This window comes from Giraffa tippelskirchi, chromosome X, assembly GCF_054371585.1.
Source record: "Giraffa tippelskirchi isolate mGirTip1 chromosome X, T2T-mGirTip1v1.2.pri, whole genome shotgun sequence".
NCBI lineage: Eukaryota > Metazoa > Chordata > Mammalia > Artiodactyla > Giraffidae > Giraffa > Giraffa tippelskirchi.
Window position 1 is genome coordinate 137139048 of NC_137289.1, and position 20069 is coordinate 137159116.

Genomic DNA, 20069 nt, shown 5'->3' on the forward strand with positions numbered 1-20069 from the left:
CTCGGGACTGGGTTATCTGACACTGGGATTATTCCCTGCACTTGACCTGGGGTCTGTTTCCATCAGTCTCCAGGGACTGCTCAAGGAAAATATTTGTTTTTTGTTTTTTTTTTAATATTTGGTTTTAAATGGCACCCAACTTTTGAAAATCCTGTAACTTTTTGCACCCTCCTAAATCTTACTGCCTTGAAATAGATTTTCAAAGCCCTCAGAAGGAGGTTGGGGGTCAGAAAGAATGTTCCGAGTGCCCTTTCTCTGCTTCTTTAAGAATGTCTGCTTCTGGGCCAGTCTTGCTTCTACAGGCAACTAGAACTGAGGTTCTGGGTCAACCTTCATCCACAGCAGTGGCCTTTGAACATTTTTGTTGTCCTGCTAACACCATCAATAAGACAGATGTTGAGCAGTATCCCCAGTTGTGTCTGTTTGTTTAGAAATTATATATGCCATATTACTTTCATTGGTTACCACTTGCTGTATAACAAATCACCCCAAACCTTAGCAGCTTAAAGCAAATGTGTATTACCTCACTGGTTCTTTGGGTCAGAAATTGAGGATATCATAGCTGAGTGGTTGTGATTCAGGGTCTCTCATGAGGGTGTGGTCAGGACTGCAGGCAGCTAGGACTGCAGTCATCAGAAAACTTGGCAGGGGTTTTCCAGGATGGCTCGTTCACGTGGCTCTTGGCAGGAGGCCCCCATTCCTTACTGCATGGACTTCTCCATAGAGCTGCTTGAGAGTCCAAACAACATGGCAGCTAGCTTCCTCCAGAGCAGAAGATCAAAGAGAGAGAGAAACCAACTCATGCTTGAGGAGAAGGGAACTAAGCTCCACCTGTTAAAGGGAGGAGCATCATATCACATGTGGACTTATTTTAAATGCCACATTACTATTGGGCATTTATTTTGTAATACCATATTTATGTTTTTTAATCCAGTATGATCCTGAGGTTCTCACAGGAGAAGTGAATGTTTCAGATGCTAGGGTTTTACTGTAGGATGGATTACTGTGAAAGGGGGCTAATGTATGTGGGCCCCATGAGGATTTGCTGCAAAAAGTTACAATAGGGAGAGAAGAGAACCACTGTCATGGAGCATCTGCTCTGGGCCAGGCCCAGGGGCCAATATGGGGCAGGCCATGGAGATGTTGAGGGATGGAGGGGTTACAGTCCCTGTTAAACCAGATACACTGTCAAGGTCCCCAGCTCACTGTCTCGCACCCATCTATAGCTATCTTATAGTGATTGTATATCTTTGTAGTCATTCCAGGTTCTGTATGTCCAGGACCATAATCTGGTTCCCTTGTTAGCTTTTTGTAAGATAACAAGGAAAAGTAGGTCTTTATGTTTTACAACTGAAATTTTTTTCCCTAACTGAATGACCTAAATGTGATGACCCCCTGGTGCTTTTCTGCAAAGATTCCCATGGTGGGAAGCAGTATAGCTTTTTTTGGTTCCTTCTGAAAAAAAGCTGTGCATCACTTCCATCTGGGGTATTTTTAAAAATCATGGAAGTGATGGCAGTGATGGGTCATGGCTGTCCTATTCTGTGTCTCCTACAGACAGAAAAGATGAAGAGGGGGCCGAGAGCAACTGCTTCTGTTCCCAGCGTGGGCCTCATGTCTCCTCTGAGAAGCATTTCTAAGAGGTCGTCTTCTCCTGTGACATCCAAGTAAGCCTCTTTTTCCTTCGCCACAGTCACATGTTTAAAGCAGTTTGGGGGGAGGCTCTGTGGGGGTGGCATGTGCCTCTAGCTTCCCCACAAGGCGTGGCCAGCGCTCTGAGGTGTGCTATATGTTTCTGGATAAACAATGGGGTCTTGAGGGCTTCGTTGCCTGATGATGTTGGACCCTGACTTATGGAGATGATCCACTTGGCCTGTTCTCTTTCAGTGCATCAGTCCCCTTCTACTTTCCTGGCCTTCTCCTCCAGCTGCATCTGGAGTGAAGGGATTGCATTGTACTTGAGCTCTGAAGCCCATGTGCTCCATGCTTGTTCTCACGCCCTCTCGTCTTATCTGTTTCTTTAACAGAGAGGCAATAATAACTTCTCAGTCACCATCAGCAGTGTGTTTTTTTATAATGAAGCCATTATATTCTTTTGTTAAGAATTGAGTGAACTCACCAATGAAAAACTGTGTGACTGAAAAACAAATGTACACTGTGTGACCACTGACTTAAGTCTTTTAAATATTTTACTAAATATTTTACCGACAAGAATAACTCAATAAATAACTGAATTCAGCAGTAGAATGGAAACATCTTCAGAAGTACTGAGGAAGAAAGAGAAATACGATTTTAATTTGGAAAAAAGAAGCTATATATATAGAGAGAATCACATAATGCTTGTTATAGTACAACAGTTTGGTTCAGAGAACATAGGAAGAAACACAGATTTTTAATGAACACTTGGGGATTTAAAAAAATATTTCGAAGTGATGTCAGCTCTTATTTCTGATTTGTTGCTTTCTGAGACTGTTCCACTAGTATTGTTTGGCTCAGAGATTGCTGTGGTTTTGATAAACTACTAATACTGCTTATTGATGTATCTGCCTTCCATAGAGAAAATCTTTCCATAGCATATTACTGAATTCATAGTGTTTTTTTTTTTCCTGAAGTCCATTGCATTCTTTCTGTGCCTGTATTGCCTGTCTTTGATTATGATATTGCTCTTTTGCAAACTCTAAATCCATTAGGTGGGCTTCGAGGTCTCTGTCTTATTTCTGAGCCGTCCACTTACATATCACTGCTATGGTATCAGTTTGGGACATTGACATTAACAGGGAGAAAAACCTGTTCCTACTGGGGTTTTTCCATATCCCACCCTATCTTTGCTGGATATTGACTCTTTGTCCCTGCATGGATAGTAGCTGGCAAATTTCATCCTCATCATTGTACATTTCACAGAGGTGAACTGGGCCAGGGTGGGATGGAGGGCATTCCCTCTATAGAGATAAGAATTCAGTTTTTGGAAACAGGCTTGTAGTGGGCTCTGTGCTATTTCTTGGAAGTTGAAAATCTTGAAGGTTGTGTTTCAGGAAACACTTTATATTTTAAAAGACATAACATTTGAATTTTGTAAAAGCTTTCTCTGACCAAAGAGACTCAAACAACACAATCCCAGACTTTTTATAATGTAGTTCAATTTAGAGAAATATTTAAATTTTCTACTCTGTCCAGTATTGAGCACCTAGTAGATGCTTTCTAAGTATTCGTGGAGTGAATGAGGGCAGGCCACTGTGCTAGGTGCTCTGGAGAATCCCCAAGCAAATGAAAGTAGTCTCCACTTGGCCGGGCCCCCGGCAACGGAGGAGGTAGATGTGGACCCAAACAAGGACAGTTCTAGACCTGCTCCAAAGAGAGAGCTGCACACCTTGAACTACTTGTCCCTCAGAACTCAGCTCAGCTGGCATCCTCTCCAGAACCAGCCAGAGTGGAATTTGCCCCCTTCGCTGTGCTCACAGAACATGCCTGTGTCAGTCCTTCCTTCATCAAACACCCGTAGAGCACCTACTCTGTGTCCAGTGCTCTTATTAGTCCTCGTGGAGTTTGCCTGACAGTAAACAGCAAATATAATATCAGGTGGTGATAAATTCCGTGAGGAAAAATGAGCCTGCGTCAGATGGCAGAGAATGGCAGAAGGGAGCAGCTAGATCAGGTGGTCAGGAAAGACTTCTCTGAGGAGGTGACATTGGAGCAGAGCACCCTGCATGAGGTGAGGGAGCAGGATGAACTGACGTGCCTCACTGCACTCGATTTCCTGCTGAGCTACCAAGAGGACAGGGGCTGACTCAGTTTATTGTTGCACAATCTGGGCTCAGTATGAGTCTGTGGATGCTTAGCTGCGGAGGGAGGTGGATCTGGAGGGCAGAGTGGTCTGAGTAGGTACGGGCAGTGCTGGGGCCAGACCTACCCAAGGACTCAGGCCTTCTGGATCCTCATTCCTTCTGGAACATGCATCAGTTTATTCTCCCACTGAGCAGTTTCTTAAACATTGTGTTTTCTGGGCTACATGCTTCACTTGGGGAATTTTTAAAGGATGAAGGATACTGGTTTCTGTACCGTGCTGCACAAGATTCCTACCACTTTCAACAAATTGATAGAATAGCTTTAATTTTCAGAGCCCTATACATGGCATCTCTTGCACAGGCAGGAAAAAGAGCACACACTACCACAGCTGGACTTCTTGTGCATAAGGTGCCCTGGGGATAAAGATTGCTCAGGCACCTCCAAATCAGAACTACTAAGTTGAGACATCTAAGGAATGGCAAACACTTCTTGATTTTAAAATGTTCAGAAAGAAAGTTGTTTCTCCTGGGGATGAAAAGTAGTGAGTGAACTACAGTGGGTATGGGCTAGGTCTGAGGCACGTAGAAAGCCAAGTAGACTGCAAGTAAATTCGGAAAATCCAACCAAACTACAGCAGTGAAAAAGAGTGGATTTCAGCTGCTCACAAGCAGTGGGTGGATTTCAGGTATGCAGTGTTGAGCAGAAGAAGGAAGTTGTAGAAGAATGTCAGCAGTGATTCCATGTATCCTGAGTTCCCAGGTGTTCACAACCAGTGTGTTTTTAGCAATATAAATGTGGTAAAATGATTTTTAGAAAAACTAAGAAAATGGCAAACATAAAATGCAGAGTGATGATGACCTTTGAGGAGGAAGTGGGGGTGGGGTCAGGAGGGGACATGTGGCAGATCCTGGCCTAGTATGGCTTCCTCTTGCACTAGTTGGTGTGTGTGTGTGAATGTTTGTTATATCATTCTTCATACGTTTTGTATTTTATAAGTAATCTTTTGTATACTCAATATTGAAGAAAGATGAAAAGGAAACACTTGATTTTTTAAAATGGTATCACACAAAATAAACCCCAACCACATGGGCATTTTCAGCTTTCCCTTTGTGTAGACAAAGCGTGTGATCTTTAAAGCACACTGGAAGTGACATGGCTTTGAATAGCATGGGATGGGGGCTAGTCAGTCACTATGAATACTCATCCAGAAATGCAGATGGGACTTGTGATGAATGGCTCTGACAGTGCATTGTTCTCCTCCCAGATCTGTTGTTGTTGTTCAGTTGCTAAGTCGTTTCCAACTCCTTGCAACCCCATGGACTTCAGCATGCCAGGCTCCCCTGCCCTTCACCGTCTCCAGGAGTTTGCTCAAACTCATGTCCATTGAATCGGTGATGCCATTCAACCATCTCATCCTCTGTTGCCCCCTTCTCCTCCTGCCCTCAATCTTTCCCAGAATCGGGATCTTTTCCAATGAGTTGGCTCTTCACAGCAGATGGCCAAAGTATTGGAGCTTCAGCATCAGTCCTTCCAATAAATATTCAGGGTTGATTTCCTTTAGGATTGACTGGTTTGATCTCCTTGCTCTCCAAGGGACTCTCAAGTACCACAATTCGAAAACATCAGTTCTTCAGCACTCAACCTTCTTTATGATCCAACTCTCACATCCGTTCATGACTATTGGGAAAACCATAGATTTGACTATACAGACCTTTAGCCAAAGTGATGTCTCTGCTTTTTAATATGCTGTCTAGATTTGTCATAGCTTTCCTTCCAAGGAGCAAGTGTCTCTTAATTTCATGGCTGCAGTCACCGTCCTCAGTGATTTTGGAGCCCAAGAAAATAAAGTCTGTCACTGTTTCCACTTTTCCCCCCATCTATTTGCCATGAAGTGATAGGACTGGATGCCATGATCTTAGTTTTCTTAACGTTGAGTTTTAAGCCAACTTTTCCCCTCTCCTCTTTCACTCTCATCAAGAGACTCTTTAGTTCCTCTTCACTTTCTGCCATTAGAGTGGTATCATCTGCATATCTGATGTTGTTGATATTTCTCCCAGCAATCTTAATTCCACCTTTGGATTCATCCCGGATCTGAACAGTTAAATCACTGTAGGGTGGCTGTGCATATTAATAGCGTTGCTCTTTTAAGTGTTCAAGTTTGTTTTCATTGTTGGTTGGCATTGTTGGGTACTTGTATGGTTTTAGAAAACTAGCTTCAGCAGCACTCTTAAAGATGTGGATGGAGCATAGATTTCTTCTTATAACCTAGAGAAAGGAAATTGAGTGTGACCAAGTGGATTTACCCAGTCTGTCTTGCCTCTGCCTCTGCTTGTTGGTGCTGTTCGTACTCCTAGTTCTTCTGTGTGAAATATTCTCTAATGGTTTCAGATTCTTAGAAATGTATTCCAAATTGGTTTGGTCGTTATGATGGGAAATGTATCCATTATCCCTTGCTGCTGTGACAAACTCTCTAAAACCTAGTGGCATAAAACAACAATTTGTTAGTAAATCTCACAGCTCTGTGACTTGGGCTTACTGGGAGGGTCTTAGTTAGGGTCTTTTGTGTGGTTGTTCTGTGGATTAACATGGGCTCACTGGAAAGTTCTCACCCTGGAGGTCTTCTGTGCAGTTATGGTTCACTGTCAACTGGTGCTACAGTTACAACCTAAGGTCCAAGATGGCCTATTAAGGATTTTGGCCCATAAATCCCAGTTAAGGCCTGTGCCTTGAATTGACACAGCATTCCTTCTCTGCTGTGTTTTCTTGGTCACAGGAGTGGAAACACCTCAGATTCAATGGGATGGAAAAATAAACTTGAAAAGATCTTGTGAGGTGGAAGAAGATATTATTGGGGCCATCTTTGGAAAATTTAATCTGCCAAAGATAATGACTTTCAGAGATAGCTTGCCTGAGATCAATTTTGTATCAGGAACCTAGGTTAATTTCATTTTATCATGCGTTAGAAACAAAACGGATAGTCCATATGAGGGAAGGAATTAAGGCAGAGTTGTCTGATGGCCCAAAATAAGCACCTCCCACTTAGAATCACAGGCTCCTGGAACCAACCTGTCTATGCCTTTCATGGTTGAGGGCATTTAATTAGTCACTGCCGAGCACCATTCCCATAGGTTTCTTTGGTAGATGTGTAGCAGCATTGTCCCTGCCCAAATGAGTATCTACAGTGGACCAGAGCTCCCTGCAGTGATGGTTTAACTATTATGTGTGTTATCACCATCCTTCTCGGATAGACTTACATTCTTTTCCTGAAATTTTTCTTGAAAAGGATAATTGAAAATGTTAAGTTATATCCCCTCCTCACAGCCATACTTATATACTCACCCAGTCCTAGTCCTGTATTTGTCAGTCTTAGTAGAGAATAATTTGAGTTTAGACCAATTTTAAAAACCTTTTATTTTGAAATCACTTCAATCCTATAGAAGAATTGCAAGAATATAATAAAGAATTCCTATATACCTTTCATCCTGTTAGCATGTAGCTGCACAGACTTCATCATTCCCATCCCCTCCTCACTCTCATGCAGTCTCCATAGATACACATTTTTCCGAGAACCATTTGAGAGTCATTTGCAGATATCCTGACCCTCTATCCCTAAGAATGAAACTATTCTCTTGTGTGACCACAGTATAGTTGTGAAAAGTCAGTAAAGTTAACATTTGACATGATGTTGTTAATTTCCAGACTGTAATCTTTGCCTGCTGTCCCAGTGAGATCCTCTGCAACATCTTTTTCCTGGTCCAGAATCCAACCCAGGGTCCCGCATTGCATTTAGTTGTCCTGCCGCCTCAGTCTCCAATAACTTGCAACAGTTCTTCAGCCTTCCTTAATGACCGTGACATTTGTAAAGAGCACAGACCAGTGGGTTTTTTTTTTTTTAAGGACTGTCCTTCATTTTGAGTTGGTTTGCTGTTTCCTCATGGTTAGACTCAGATTATACATTGAGGACAGGAGTCCCGTTTCCTTCTCAGTGCATCGTGTCAGCAGGCCATGTTTCATTACTGGTGATGGTAGCTGTGATCACTGAGTTAAGGTGGTATCCACAGGTTTCTCTGGTATAAAATCGCTCATTTCCCCTCTGGAAAGTAGTAAAATGGGATTGACAAATAGACTTGCCAGAATGTTGATCAAGTTGTGCTAATGAGGCAACAGACCCCTCCCATCCTGCGGGTGGGCTGCGTTCACTTGGCCTGGAGTCAAGTGGCTTGGGAAAAAAATAGAACTAGATTCCCAGATGTGGAGGAAAAAAAGCCCTTTGGGTTTATGCCTTGTAGTAAACTTAGATTCAGAAGCGTGACAACCCTCTCCCGAGACTCTTCTTGCTGCTCTGCTTACACAGGTGTTTGTTTATATTTCCTACCAGTCATGGAACCTCAAAAGGTTATATAATCCTGTCTTGTGCATCAGAGAGGCCTATCTCTGTCAACCCAACAAAATTTGTGAATTCCTTTTGTTAGGTTTTTAATCATTGGAGATATTGAGCTTTTAAAAATTGAGGTAGAAAAGCTATTTTAAAAAGCAAGATGAAAAATCTAGTGATTTGGCTCTCTCATCACTTTACACCTCTTGGGAAAGGTCATTTAAGCATTTAGGATTAGGGTTTTCTTATCTAAAATATGGCTAGTAGTAATTTCCTATGTACCTCACTGGGTTATTGTGGTGATCAAATAGACCCTTATTAAATAGATGAGGAGGTACTTCAGAATAAAACTATGAAAGCACAGTGAGTTCCCTGATTAATTTGTGTTTAATTTCTTTCATCAGCCAAGATATCTATTTCTAGGAAACTGGGGAAACAAGATCTTTGCTACACTTGGTTTGGCTTGCAGTAGGTGGTGTGAGCAGGGGGCCAGAGAGCCTCGGGGCCTGGCAGGTGATGCTTCACCTGGTGCAAGATGCCCATGTTCAGCAGCTCTTGCAGGGCTGGCAGGGTACCACATCCATGTAGGAAGTAGTGAGGCAGGATGAGCAGGAAACTCTACAGATTTGGAAATAAAATAGGGAACTTCTAAGATTGTATTCTGTATTTTGGTCATTTGGTGTTTTAAAAAAAGGCAATGACTTACTTACTCTTCTCTTATTTGAAGGTCATGTTTGTACGTGTACACGAGTGTGTGTGTGTGTTCTAAGTTACTGTATTTTTTTTTATTGAGCAAGGGCTAGGGTAGGGGAATGTAAGTAGATTCCTTAATATATTAAGTTTGATCCCAAATAATTCACCCTTACTTCTCAGGTAGCAATTATTTTTAGATGTGTGCTCATGGACAATTGGCCCACTTTTATTTATAATAGAACCTTAGAGTCTGTGGTGTGAACAGAACGTACATGTGACTGTTCTCTTAAAGCAAGTTGAAGCAAGGCTGCTCAGAGCTGAGTAGGTCTGAGGCTGTCAGAACCTCTCCTACCCTGGCGAGGCCAGCCTTTCCCCTTGATATTATAGTCCTGCCCTGCATGTCCCTCTTACAGGCTCTGAGCACACTGACTGAGGGGAGGGCATGACTTCATCGGGCTCCATTCCCTTCTGAGCGTGAGCCATTTAGACCTGGCCATGGGGTCATGTTGGAATCCAGATGCTGGCTTTCTGCTACTAAGGTGGGACTATAGAATGAATTGGGCCTGTAGCCATTTCAGGCCTGTTACCCACTCCTCCCCGAGTCCAGCCCTGGAGACCCTCCTGGTGGAAGTGGGATCTGCAGAAGAGCTCCTCGCATGTCTGCACATATGCGACAGGTACTTACACCAGGACCCTAGGGAGCCCACGTCTCAGGCACCCCTGAGGGAAGTGCAGATGTGTGCTTGCTGCAAGCAGGTCCCTTAGACAATTCTAATGGACTGGGCAGTGGGTGCCCAGTACCTCTGCTCTGTCTCATCCAGCAGAGAGGCCATGCTTCACTCCTAGGGGAGGAGGATGAGGCCCAGGAAAAAGAGCACCTGGCTTTTTGCCAGTCCTTTCAGGAGCAGAAATTCCTAATTAATGAGTCAAGTTAGGAATGCTTATGGGAGGAGGACGTGTTTCTGTCTGCGTCATCTACCATAAAACAGCAACCTTCCTATGGCCGGCCTCTCCAAATCCCACATCCAGGAGTAATTCTTTATACTGTTGACTGTCCCTGCAGTGGTTGCACCAGAGCTGCACAGAACAGGCACTTGACATTCCAGGGAGTAAGTGGCCTGTTTTGATCTTCTCAGTGTATAGGACCAGCTCCCTCAAGACCTCCTCCTGGTGGTTATAGGATCATTACATCCCTAGATGACAGTACGGAAGGAGGGCATTGTTGAGTACATCTCCTGCCGTATGGTTATACAGGCTGTTTGAGTCTAAACACAGGTTTTTGCAGCTAATTGGAAAATGATGCTTTAATGGAACATTGTCATCATGAGGTAGCAGGGCCTGTGGTTTCTCTCATTATGCTTCCTCCTGCTTTTGGTTTGTTCTTATCTGTAAGGATAACTCAGATTTTATTTTATCATATATTAACACCAATATCTGACAGCTATTGTGTGCTTACTCTGTGCCCCTTCTAAAATGAACATCTGGGGATCATGGTGACTCCAAACTCCAGCTTAGCCACACTGCAAACAGGGAATAGGGCCAAGTTGAAAGAAGTGGAGTCAGGGAGTCGAAGGTTCAGACCACAGTTCAATGGCTTATTTAACCTCTCTAAGCCCAGCTTCCTTCTCTGTAAAGTGACCATAATAATAGTACCTGTGTCGTAACTGGTTTTTGAGAACTAAAAGACACACATATATACACATACATACACAAATACACTTGGTTCAGGGGCTGGTGTGCAGACAGCACTCAGGAAGCATGAACAGAGTTTTGGAAGGTGCTAGATGAAGCCTGAGTTCCACATCGTTGGAGGGGTGGTCCCGGTACAACTCTGTCTGAACACTGGAGACGCTATTAATTCCCTCTCCAGCCAAGGCCCTTTAGGAGGCTCACTGGCGGGCCTTGGAGGCGTGGGGATTAGGACACCACCCCTCCAACCAGAGCAGCATCACTTTCATCTGCTTTATACACATAGAAGGAATGTGGGGGGTGCTGTATGTATGTCTTACCTCAGTGATTCTTGGCTGGGGGTGATCTTACTCCTGAGGGGACATCCGATGATGTCTGCAGACATTTTTGATTGTTACAACCTCTGGAGAGGGGGAGTGATGGAGATTGCTGCTGGCATCTAGTGAGTTGAGGCCAGGGATGCTGCTAAACAGTGCTCTGAATAGCCCACCAGAAAGAAAGATCTAGCCCAAATGGCATGGCAGGATTGAGAAACCCTGGTACATATGCATATGTATATGGAGGGGGCAAGAGTATTCTTTACCTAGCTTTTATTTGGTTGGTGTCTAGGAACAGAATTAGAAAATCAGGGGTATATAGTGCATGTGGAAGGAAACACTTGGTTGTCAAGAGATGCCCTGGGAATGGTGGGGCCTGAGTCAACTGAGCCCCAGGACTGCAGCCTCAGTCTGCAGAGGGGAAGCACCATCCACATGTGTACAAGGTGTCAAGGGGTTCTGGGTGGCTCCACACCTAACAGGATGGTGGCGCAAGGGAAGTTGGTGTGGCTAGTATGAAGTGATCCTTTCTGGTCTCACACTGGTCCAGCTAGGGAGCAGACTGCCGGAGAGGGGTGTACAGTTCACCATGGAAGTGGGATCTGGATAGATTCCATATCTGTAAAATGGTTGATGCTGAAACATCTGAATTTTAAAAATTCAGGTCACTTTTAAGTCACATTCTTTGGGTCACTGTGTGGCCCTCAGCCTGGCACGGACTGAGAAAAAGTGTTCTCTTCAACAACCAGAGTTTGCCTTTTACCATGAGCGCATCAGTTGAAAACTAGCCTGCATCTTTTCCAGTCCATATACCACTTGAGGATTATTTTCCATCTCAAGACCAAGTTTAATATTGATCCGATCTTAGTTTTTCCTTACCACCAGTATCTGATTAGGTAACTCTTTAGGTCTCTGGTGAGAAATTGACCTTTAATATTATGTTGACTTGCTCTTTTTATAGGTCACAATGGTTGAATATTAGCAGTTTCATATTGTTCAACCTGCTATAGGATTGAGAGTGACAATTTGTAATTTGTCAGTTGAGTACTTTATGTTCTTCCTAAAAGTACTGTGTACAAATGTCACCCCAGTATATGTGAACTTCTGGGTATACTCAGGAACTGATTCTAGGCTATTACCCATGTCATCAGCAGCCAGAGCTCACCAGGAGCCAGACTCGGCTAGGACACCTGTAATGGACCTTCTTCCAACAAATGTAAGGCAAGGTCCTATATTTTAACAAAACTGTGTTTCCCTGGGTGGACATGGTCTTGTTCTCACATTTTGCATCTTTCCAGTAGCTGGAGAGATTCTTTTAAACCTTGAGAACCTTGAAAAAGACACCCCCTCTCCCCACTTCTTCACTGACTTTGTTCCTCAGAACTTGAAAAGGAACCAGATGTCAGTTATACCTCAGCAAAGGTGATTTTTTTTTTTTTAACTGTGTGATTCAACTTCTGTGAGGTACATGGAATAGTCAAATCCCTGGAGACAGAAAGTATAAAGTGGTTTTTCAGGGGCTGGAGAGAGGTGAGAATATGGAGTTAGTGTTTAAAAAGTACAGCATTCTGGAGGTGAACAGTGGAGGGATGGTTGCACTATAGTGTGAACGGACTTAATGCCACTGAACTGTACACTTTCAAGTGATTAAAATGGTACAGTTCATGTTGTGTGTATTTTGCCATAATTAGGAAAAAATAGGACTGGGCTCGTTCATTGCCATATGCCGAAGCCAGATCCAACCTTGGTGTTCATCTAAAAAAAGGAGATGGGGAAATGCCTAACACTTTATTCTCATGTTGTCATCAAACTTAAGTGAAATCAGGACATGGTGTCATCAGCTGGGCTTCCTAAAACATTGTCCCTTCCGTCAGGGATGTCTTATAGGTACCATACATTCCTGTTAGGGTGATAGTACTTCAGGGACTGCTGAGTGTATGCTCCTCCTTACATTTGTTCCTCTTGAAGGATGAAATTGTTCAGCTTTTTGGAACCAGATGTCTTCGGAACAGAGGGTTCTGTGGGCAGGCCCAGTAATCATCTTACGGCGTGGTTTTGGTTTTCCAGGGCAACTTCAAAAGCATATCCGCAGTCTCCAAAGAACACAAAGCCGCAATACCCAGGGTCTCCAGTGAAGTATCGCCTCCCCAGCTTTTCTGGCCAGGAGACACCCAAGAAGAAAGCAGACAAAGAGAAGAGCAACAAGGAGAAGGAAGGCAGCCTGACTCAGCAGGCAGCCGGCTCACCCGGGGAGGAGGCCCCTGAGAAGCACGTGGCAGACAGGCAGGCCACCGAGAAGCACGAGGCCATGGCAGGGAAGGCCAAGGGCGGCAGAGGTAGGCCTTCCTTGCCCAACTGGTTCTTCCACTGAGTCCGTCCCCCAGGAGCCTCGGGTTTGGGGGAAAGACGGGGATTTTTCCCAGAAACGACTCCATGCCCTGGTGCTGCTTTCTCAGGCTGGCACATTGCCCAGTCCTTCCCCTTGCTCTCCTGAGTGTCTCCTGGCAGAGGAGACCAAGGGACTGACACTGCTTCTGGCTGTGGAAGCCCCGGGGGCTGCTGAGCTATGTTCAGTCAGGGTATGCCCTTCCCACAGAGAGGGGCTTCCTGTAGTCTTTTAAGCTTCTGCGACAGCCATGGTGAGTTCACCCAGATCGGTAGAGTGGTGGAGGCTGCCGTGGGACTTGCTGGTGACCCATCTCTCTTCCTCGCCTTTCTGCTGCCCTCCATGGTGGAATGCATCCAGGGTCACAGCCAGCCCATGGTAGCCTCTGCTCGGCAGCTGATTGTGCTGGTCCCGGCAGCATTTCCCATCACCCACTGGGTTGCTTTTCCAATTCCAAGTGGCAGCTGCCATCTGAGTGCAGTCATGATTTCATTTCCCTTGATCTTTTCTCCCAACACAGCCTCAGGGAAGCCCACAGCGGGCACCACTGATGCAGGAGAGGCCACAAAGATCCTGTCTGAAAAGAGACGACAGGCCCGGCTGCAGAAGGAACAGGAGGAGCAGGAACGTCTGGAGAAGGAAAAACAAGACAAGTATGGGTGGTGCTCAGACCTTTTCAGACCTCTGTAAATGCCCAGCTCCTGAATCTCAATGGTACAGACAACCCCTGTTCTCAGCCTGGACTCTAGTACCAGCCAGGCCTCGCAGAACTATCAGTAGAGTTTAAGTTTTGTTTACAGAATGAGATTCTCCTTGAAAAGACTGGAGATGCCAAGATGTAGACATCAAGATGTAGACATCTTGATTCTGCTTCCTAAATCGTGTCCCCCACCCCACCCCCAGTTATCCTAACTCGCATCCCCAGGTAAGAGAGAGGAGGGTTGAGCAGACACCCGTTGATGGGGCAGAAGCCACCCTCATAGTCCATGAGACACAAGGTTACAGGGACTCGATCCTGGAGCAGGACAGTAGATGTCATGGCAGTGGTCCCTGAACTTTGGAGGGTATCACAGTCTGTTAAGTGTTGCGGTAAAAATCCATAGGCCAGGCTGTGTCCTGCCTCAGTATTTCACCAGAGTTTGAGAACCACTGCATTTATCCCCGGAGCACTTGGTCAAAATACAGACAGTTCTGTCTCTTCTAATCTTAGTATTCAGAGAGAAATGCATGTTGAAGGACAAGGTAGATTTTATCATTAAGTTGATATAGGAAGCTTTTAGGGTAACCACAGAGTGCAGTCTACTACTATTGAGAGAATTACCATAACAGGAAGCCCACATGCTGTAGTACTTCATGACTGGTGCTGAGTTTAGAATGAAAGAATACTCTTGATCTGTAAGTGACCTTGACAAGTCTTTCGTAGTCTCTCATTATGCTTTTGCTGATTTATTTTTTTTGAAAGGGTGGTGGGGGAAGATCTGACTGGTCCCTTCTTCAAATTCTGGACTTTTCTGATGATTTTCCCACCTCAAACCTTTTGGGCAACAGCAGCAGGTCTTTTTGTTGAGTGGTGTGCTTGGGCTGGGTTGTGTGGACCACAGGGTATGTGAAGGGAGGTCCCAGGAGAGGAAGCTGAGCTGCGGGATTTCCAGTGATAGGCCAGCGCCTGTGTAGGACCTGAGCAGATGAGTTGCATGCCTGTAGCTTGTTCTGGGGCAGGTGCAGCCATCTACCTTCCATCCAGCACCCTCCTGCATTTCCTTCATAGCACGGCTCCTCAAAAAATCAACTGTACTCCCTGAGTTTATTTTCTCTACTCACCCTCAGTCTTCAAACCTCACACTCACAGTTCTTCCTAATTGCCAGATTCCTAATCATTTCTTCATTGGTCTTGCTTCTCTGCCCTCTGCTTCTCATTCTCCTCTGTCCCCCACCCCCCAGCCCCTACTCTTTGGCCAGCTTCACCTAAGAAGCCCTTCCTGAGCAGCACTGCTTCCTCCTGTCCTGCCCCATGCCCTCGTCATGCTGCCAGTGTCCTCTGGCTTCCAATGTTTGGGGCTCACATTTCATTCAGCATCCTCATGCTCAGCATTTGGGATGCTAACCCAGCTCTGCTCTCATCTCTCTTTCTACCCTCACCTTTTCTTTGCCTTGTTTTACCGTCTGTTTCTGAAGCCAATTTCATGTTGCTCTGTAAACCCTCCATGCCTTCTGGTACAAGGGAGGCACTGAATCCACATGGGTACTGATGCTGCCTCAACCTGTGCTGCCCGGTACCACCACCTCTAGCCCTGGGCGGCCCCGACAGGGAAGTACACTCAACTGGAGTCCCATTGGGTTCCTTAGCCCGACAGCCACAGTTCAAGTGCTCAGCAGCTACTTTCTGTAGCTAGTGGCTAGTGACTGCTATATCATACAGCACCAATCTCTAGAACGTTTCCCTCACCACAAAGTTCTATTGGATAGCACTATTGGAGGCAGTATGTCCAACTGCTTTATGCTTTTCTTTCAGTGTATCCCACATGTACCTCAAATTAAGCATTTCCAAAATAGACCTTACTTTCTCCCAGCCTTCCTTTTCCTTTCACAAGCTCTGTCTTCCATCTCTCCAGGCACCTGCATCAGAAGTGTCAGAGCCAGCTCTGAATTCTCTCTCTTCTTCCTTAGCATCCCATCCCCTGTCAGGTCTGTCTCAGCTGCCTCTAGTATCTCTCTTCGTCTCTCTTGCCTGCAGGCCCTTCTGCCCTCCTCTCCTCCTGAGCCCTGGCCCCCTGTGATCTCTCACAGGGGCTGTGTCTGTACACGCGCCCTGAGCTCTCTACTGTAGGTCTCCCAGAACTCGTCCACTGTCCACACTATGTCCCCAACACCTCTTCTCAAATAAATGTCACTGTCCTGTTCCTGTCCTTCAACAGTCTAGTGACTCCCCTGTCCACAGGCGCCATCCAAACCCATCAATGGACCTTAATGGCCTGCCATGACCTGGACCCCACTCATTCCTCCACCTCTAGCACCCGGCTCCATACCTCCACATCTGCTTTCACTCTGCCTCCTGCAGCCTCGGGCTCCTTCTCACCAGACATATTTTCTGTTTTCCATCGGGTCAAGCCTTGCTCCACCTCTGCACCCTTTCCAGCCCTGCCCCTGGGAGAGAGCAGATCTCTCCCACTCTTCAGCCCCCAAGCCGAGCTGCTCACCTGGTCACATAGCCTCCTCCATTAGTTCTCAGGAATGCTTCCTGCACCAAGCACCTTAAAAGGCTGGGTTGCAGTTTTTGGATCACTGGTGCTGGTTCTCAGTAAACGTACAGGGAAGGTAGAGAGGAGAAAGACACACACAGCTGAGAAGCCAGTGCGGTTGTGGGTTAAGAGAAGGCTGTGCTTGTGTGGTGGAGCCAGGGGAGTGTGGGCGAGTTAAGCAGAGATGGGCCGATTCATAGTCGAGGCTAAGGTTTGATTCTAAGGACTTAGGAGGCAGATGACAGATGACATCCAATGACAGATGAAGGATAGAAGGAATTGATCTTAGGGGGTAAAAACAATCCATTTGATTTCAGATAAACCAAGTTTAAGGTGCCTGCAAAATATCCAGGTGATTAGAAATGACATTGAAGCCTAGGGTTTAGGTGAAAATGAGAGCAATACTCTTGACCCAAGACCAATTTTCCCTCCTCTTACCAGAATATGAAGCTTTGCTAGCACCATGTGGGAGGTGAGAAAGTACAGTACCAGAAAACTAAGGGCTGGAACACAGCAGACAGCTCCTAGATTAAGATCATCCTCATGCCTGTTTTGTGCTTAGAGTGAATAGTCGAAGCCATAGAAATGTAGTTGCCAGATGAGAGAATATAGAGAAAATTAAAGACACTTGAGCCAAACTGTGGAAACCCAATGACTGTCACAAACTGGTGAGGGAGGCGCCATCCAAGTTAGGGATGAGTCTGTTCAGAGCAGAAGGACTGACTGGGTATCCAGACAGCTGGGCCTGAGAGAAGAATAAACGCTGGTCCAGTCCCCGTTAGCAGTGACCGCAGGGCTCTTCTGGGAGCATCAGAACAGGCACAGCCCCTGGGCTCATGAATGGCCCAAGGTGTACATTAGGATTCCTGAAGTTGGGCCAAGAAAGTGGGAAGGTAGTGCCAGAAACTAGGAGCAAAGGAATCTCACTGGGATTCCAAAACAAGTCATGTTAAGAAGTTAAAATAGCTGCTGAGGGCCCAAGTGCATGAGTTAGACAGTCCCTGCCAGCAAGGTCACACGGCCAGGCTGCAGCTCTGTGTCCATGCAAGAGTCAGCTGGGTCAGTGATGCCGACAGAGGTCCTGGCACCAAGCACCCCTGGCAGCTTCTCGGCTGAGCCTCTGGATGGTGGGCTGTCGGGGTCAGAGCTGGAGAAATGGAGCAGGGTGGAGACATGAGTAGCCTGACAGAGGTGAGAGGGTGGAGGCCATGAATGTCAGTGGAAGGCAAGGGAGAGGTCACCGAGGAGAGTTGTTTAGGAGGCCTGAGTGTTTTGTAGACTGTGGGAAGGTCAGTGTGGAAGGAGGAAACAATGAAAGGAAGAGAGGGAGACAGTGGAAGGTATTTAGGTGCAAGAAGGTGTGGAATTAATAGCACAAGTGGTGGCATCTGTAATTCTTTGCATCTAAGCAGGAAAAAAAAGGACATTTTCTGGTCAGGAATGCCATAGAGGAATGGAGTTCAAGGAAGCTCAGATTAGGTGGCACCAGTCTTCTCTATAAAGTGGTTGATGATGCCGTCAAGTAAGATCAAGTAAGGAGGATGTGGAAGACTGATCCCCCTAGGATCTGGGAGCTGAGGATGAGTGGCCGGTGTGATGGCTGAGGCCCAGGGAGAGATGACAAGTCAGCCTTGTGTGGGTCTTACTGTAACCAGTGTTAACAACCAGGAGGGTCCAGAGTGGCCCCCATGCCCTCCCACAGATGCTCTGGAGTGGCTGAGTGGCTTGGGGACCCTGAGAGAAGAGGGAGCAGATGCACAGCACTGCCCGGGGCTGGTCAGGAGAGAAGGTGGTGGGCGACAGCTGAGAGCAGATCAAGAAAGGTGAAGGTTAGGGCATTGAAGATTTAGCTTTTTTAAATGAAAACTTTTAAGCATGTAAGGAAGAGAGAATAGTGAAACCCACATAGTCGTCTGGAGGTTGAATCGAGACTGAACGTGTAGCAAAGATGTGGTGCAAATGTGAAAGGGTGGAGGGAGAGAGGGCTGGAGGCTGAGAGATGGGGGTCCTTATTGAGAAATGTGAGTCCTTATACAGAAGACCCTCCGCAGTGCCTGGGGATGGAGATAAGGGATGCATCCACTGAATGGAGACTGCAATGCAGAGTTTTCTGGTACTTGCTACCTGGTGGGGAAGTGGGGTAGGTTTGGCGTCGGTGACAGGAACAAGGATGGGAGAGGGTGACAGAACTACATGTGGGTCTGGTGAACTCTGGAGGAAACCCAGTAATGCTGGCAAGAGTGGCAGCAGAGGGGTGCTGGAGAAATGACCACAGCCATGTTCTCTCTGGGTCATTAAACAGGAGAGAAAGAATATTTATTCTTGCAGAGGATTTTGAGATTCTTGGTTTCACACAGGAGAAGCCAGTTCTTCCCTACTTTGGGGGAAGCAAAGTGTGGTTAAATGGAGGGAATTTTAGGGGCTGATGGGCCTCTGGGGAGGAATTTGTGTTCTGAGTGATGAGGAGGATTATGGAAACCTAGGGGCTAAGAGAATGTGTTACTTACTCATGGGTATGCATCTGGCACCTTGAAAGTCCTCATGGTAAAATGGAAGAAACAGTGACTTTTCAGATCCAGAGGATGAAGAGAAAGATGAAGTAGCTTGTGTGTTAATTTATATACAACATATCCTTTGTGTATTAACTTCTCTGAGACAGTCACAACTGGCTCTTTAAAAGAGAGAGAAAAACTGAAATAGTGCTCTGATTAACCTTGGGAGAGATTTTGTTATGGATACATCTGGTTTTTATAATCCTGTGTTGGGCATCCTAGTCTTTCATTGCAGAATCTAAGAACTGGTGAGTTTCTTTCTGAGTAGGCCCCATAATGCTCTTCTTCAGAGTTCTCCAGAATATTTGTTAATAATTTCAGTTGTTCCAGCTTTTAGACACTGCAGCTTTTGTGATTTCTAAAGCCAGCCATTAGGATGCAAGGATGTTCTTTTTAAGTCTTGATCTTTTATAGTAACATACCAGCACCCCAATAAGTCAGTGCTATATGCTTCCAAAGAGAGCTTATTTCTAAAAAACATACAGATTTATAGAAATTATCTTTATTTGGAAGCAGGTATCACTGGTAAGTTGCTATTCCCATTGTTTTGAATGGGCATCATAAATGTTGAGTGGTTTTCCAAGGAAGGGTCACACAGCAGTTGGCACAGTCAGAATGCAGTCTTGGTCTTGCCCATGTGGCACATTGCCAGTCAGTAATTGACTGCAAAATGAGTATAGTTACCTACAGTTTTTCAGAGATGAGGAAAATTACACGTGAGCAGGAAGAACGTTAGAAATGTAAAAAGAAACACTTAAGACTGTACAGAATTTTCCCTCACTGCTTGGATCTCTTTATTGTTACATCACCAACCATTCATCTGTGGGTTAAAAATGTCTAAATGCCATTTAATTTTCATTTAGCAAAGAATAAAAACTAAAAATTTTTTAAAGAATGACAAAATAGAAAATAGATGCTCTAATTTCTGTTGAGCATTTCCTTCCATTTGCTACTTCAGAAGTCACATACTAATTAGAATCAAAGTGAACTTTTCGAGCTCCTAGTCACTGTTCTTAAATTGCTGTCTGACACAGA

The 20069-nt window shown here is 45.3% G+C and overlaps 1 protein-coding gene across 11 annotated transcripts in view; it reads left to right on the plus strand.

Moving 5' to 3' along the window:
- MAP7D2 (MAP7 domain containing 2) overlaps window positions 1-20069 on the plus strand; it is a 101699-nt gene that overhangs the window by 65220 nt on the left and 16410 nt on the right. For 8 of the 11 annotated variants that reach the window (XM_081566000.1, XM_081566002.1, XM_081566003.1 and 5 more), the window contains 3 exons: window positions 1558-1667; window positions 12925-13193; window positions 13764-13896. In XM_081566000.1, coding sequence (XP_081422126.1) covers window positions 1558-1667; window positions 12925-13193; window positions 13764-13896 — 512 coding nt within the window. The remainder of the gene's footprint in view (window positions 1-1557; window positions 1668-12924; window positions 13194-13763; window positions 13897-20069) is intronic. The other 3 variants (XM_081565996.1, XM_081565997.1, XM_081566001.1) reach the window with 1 other exon arrangement.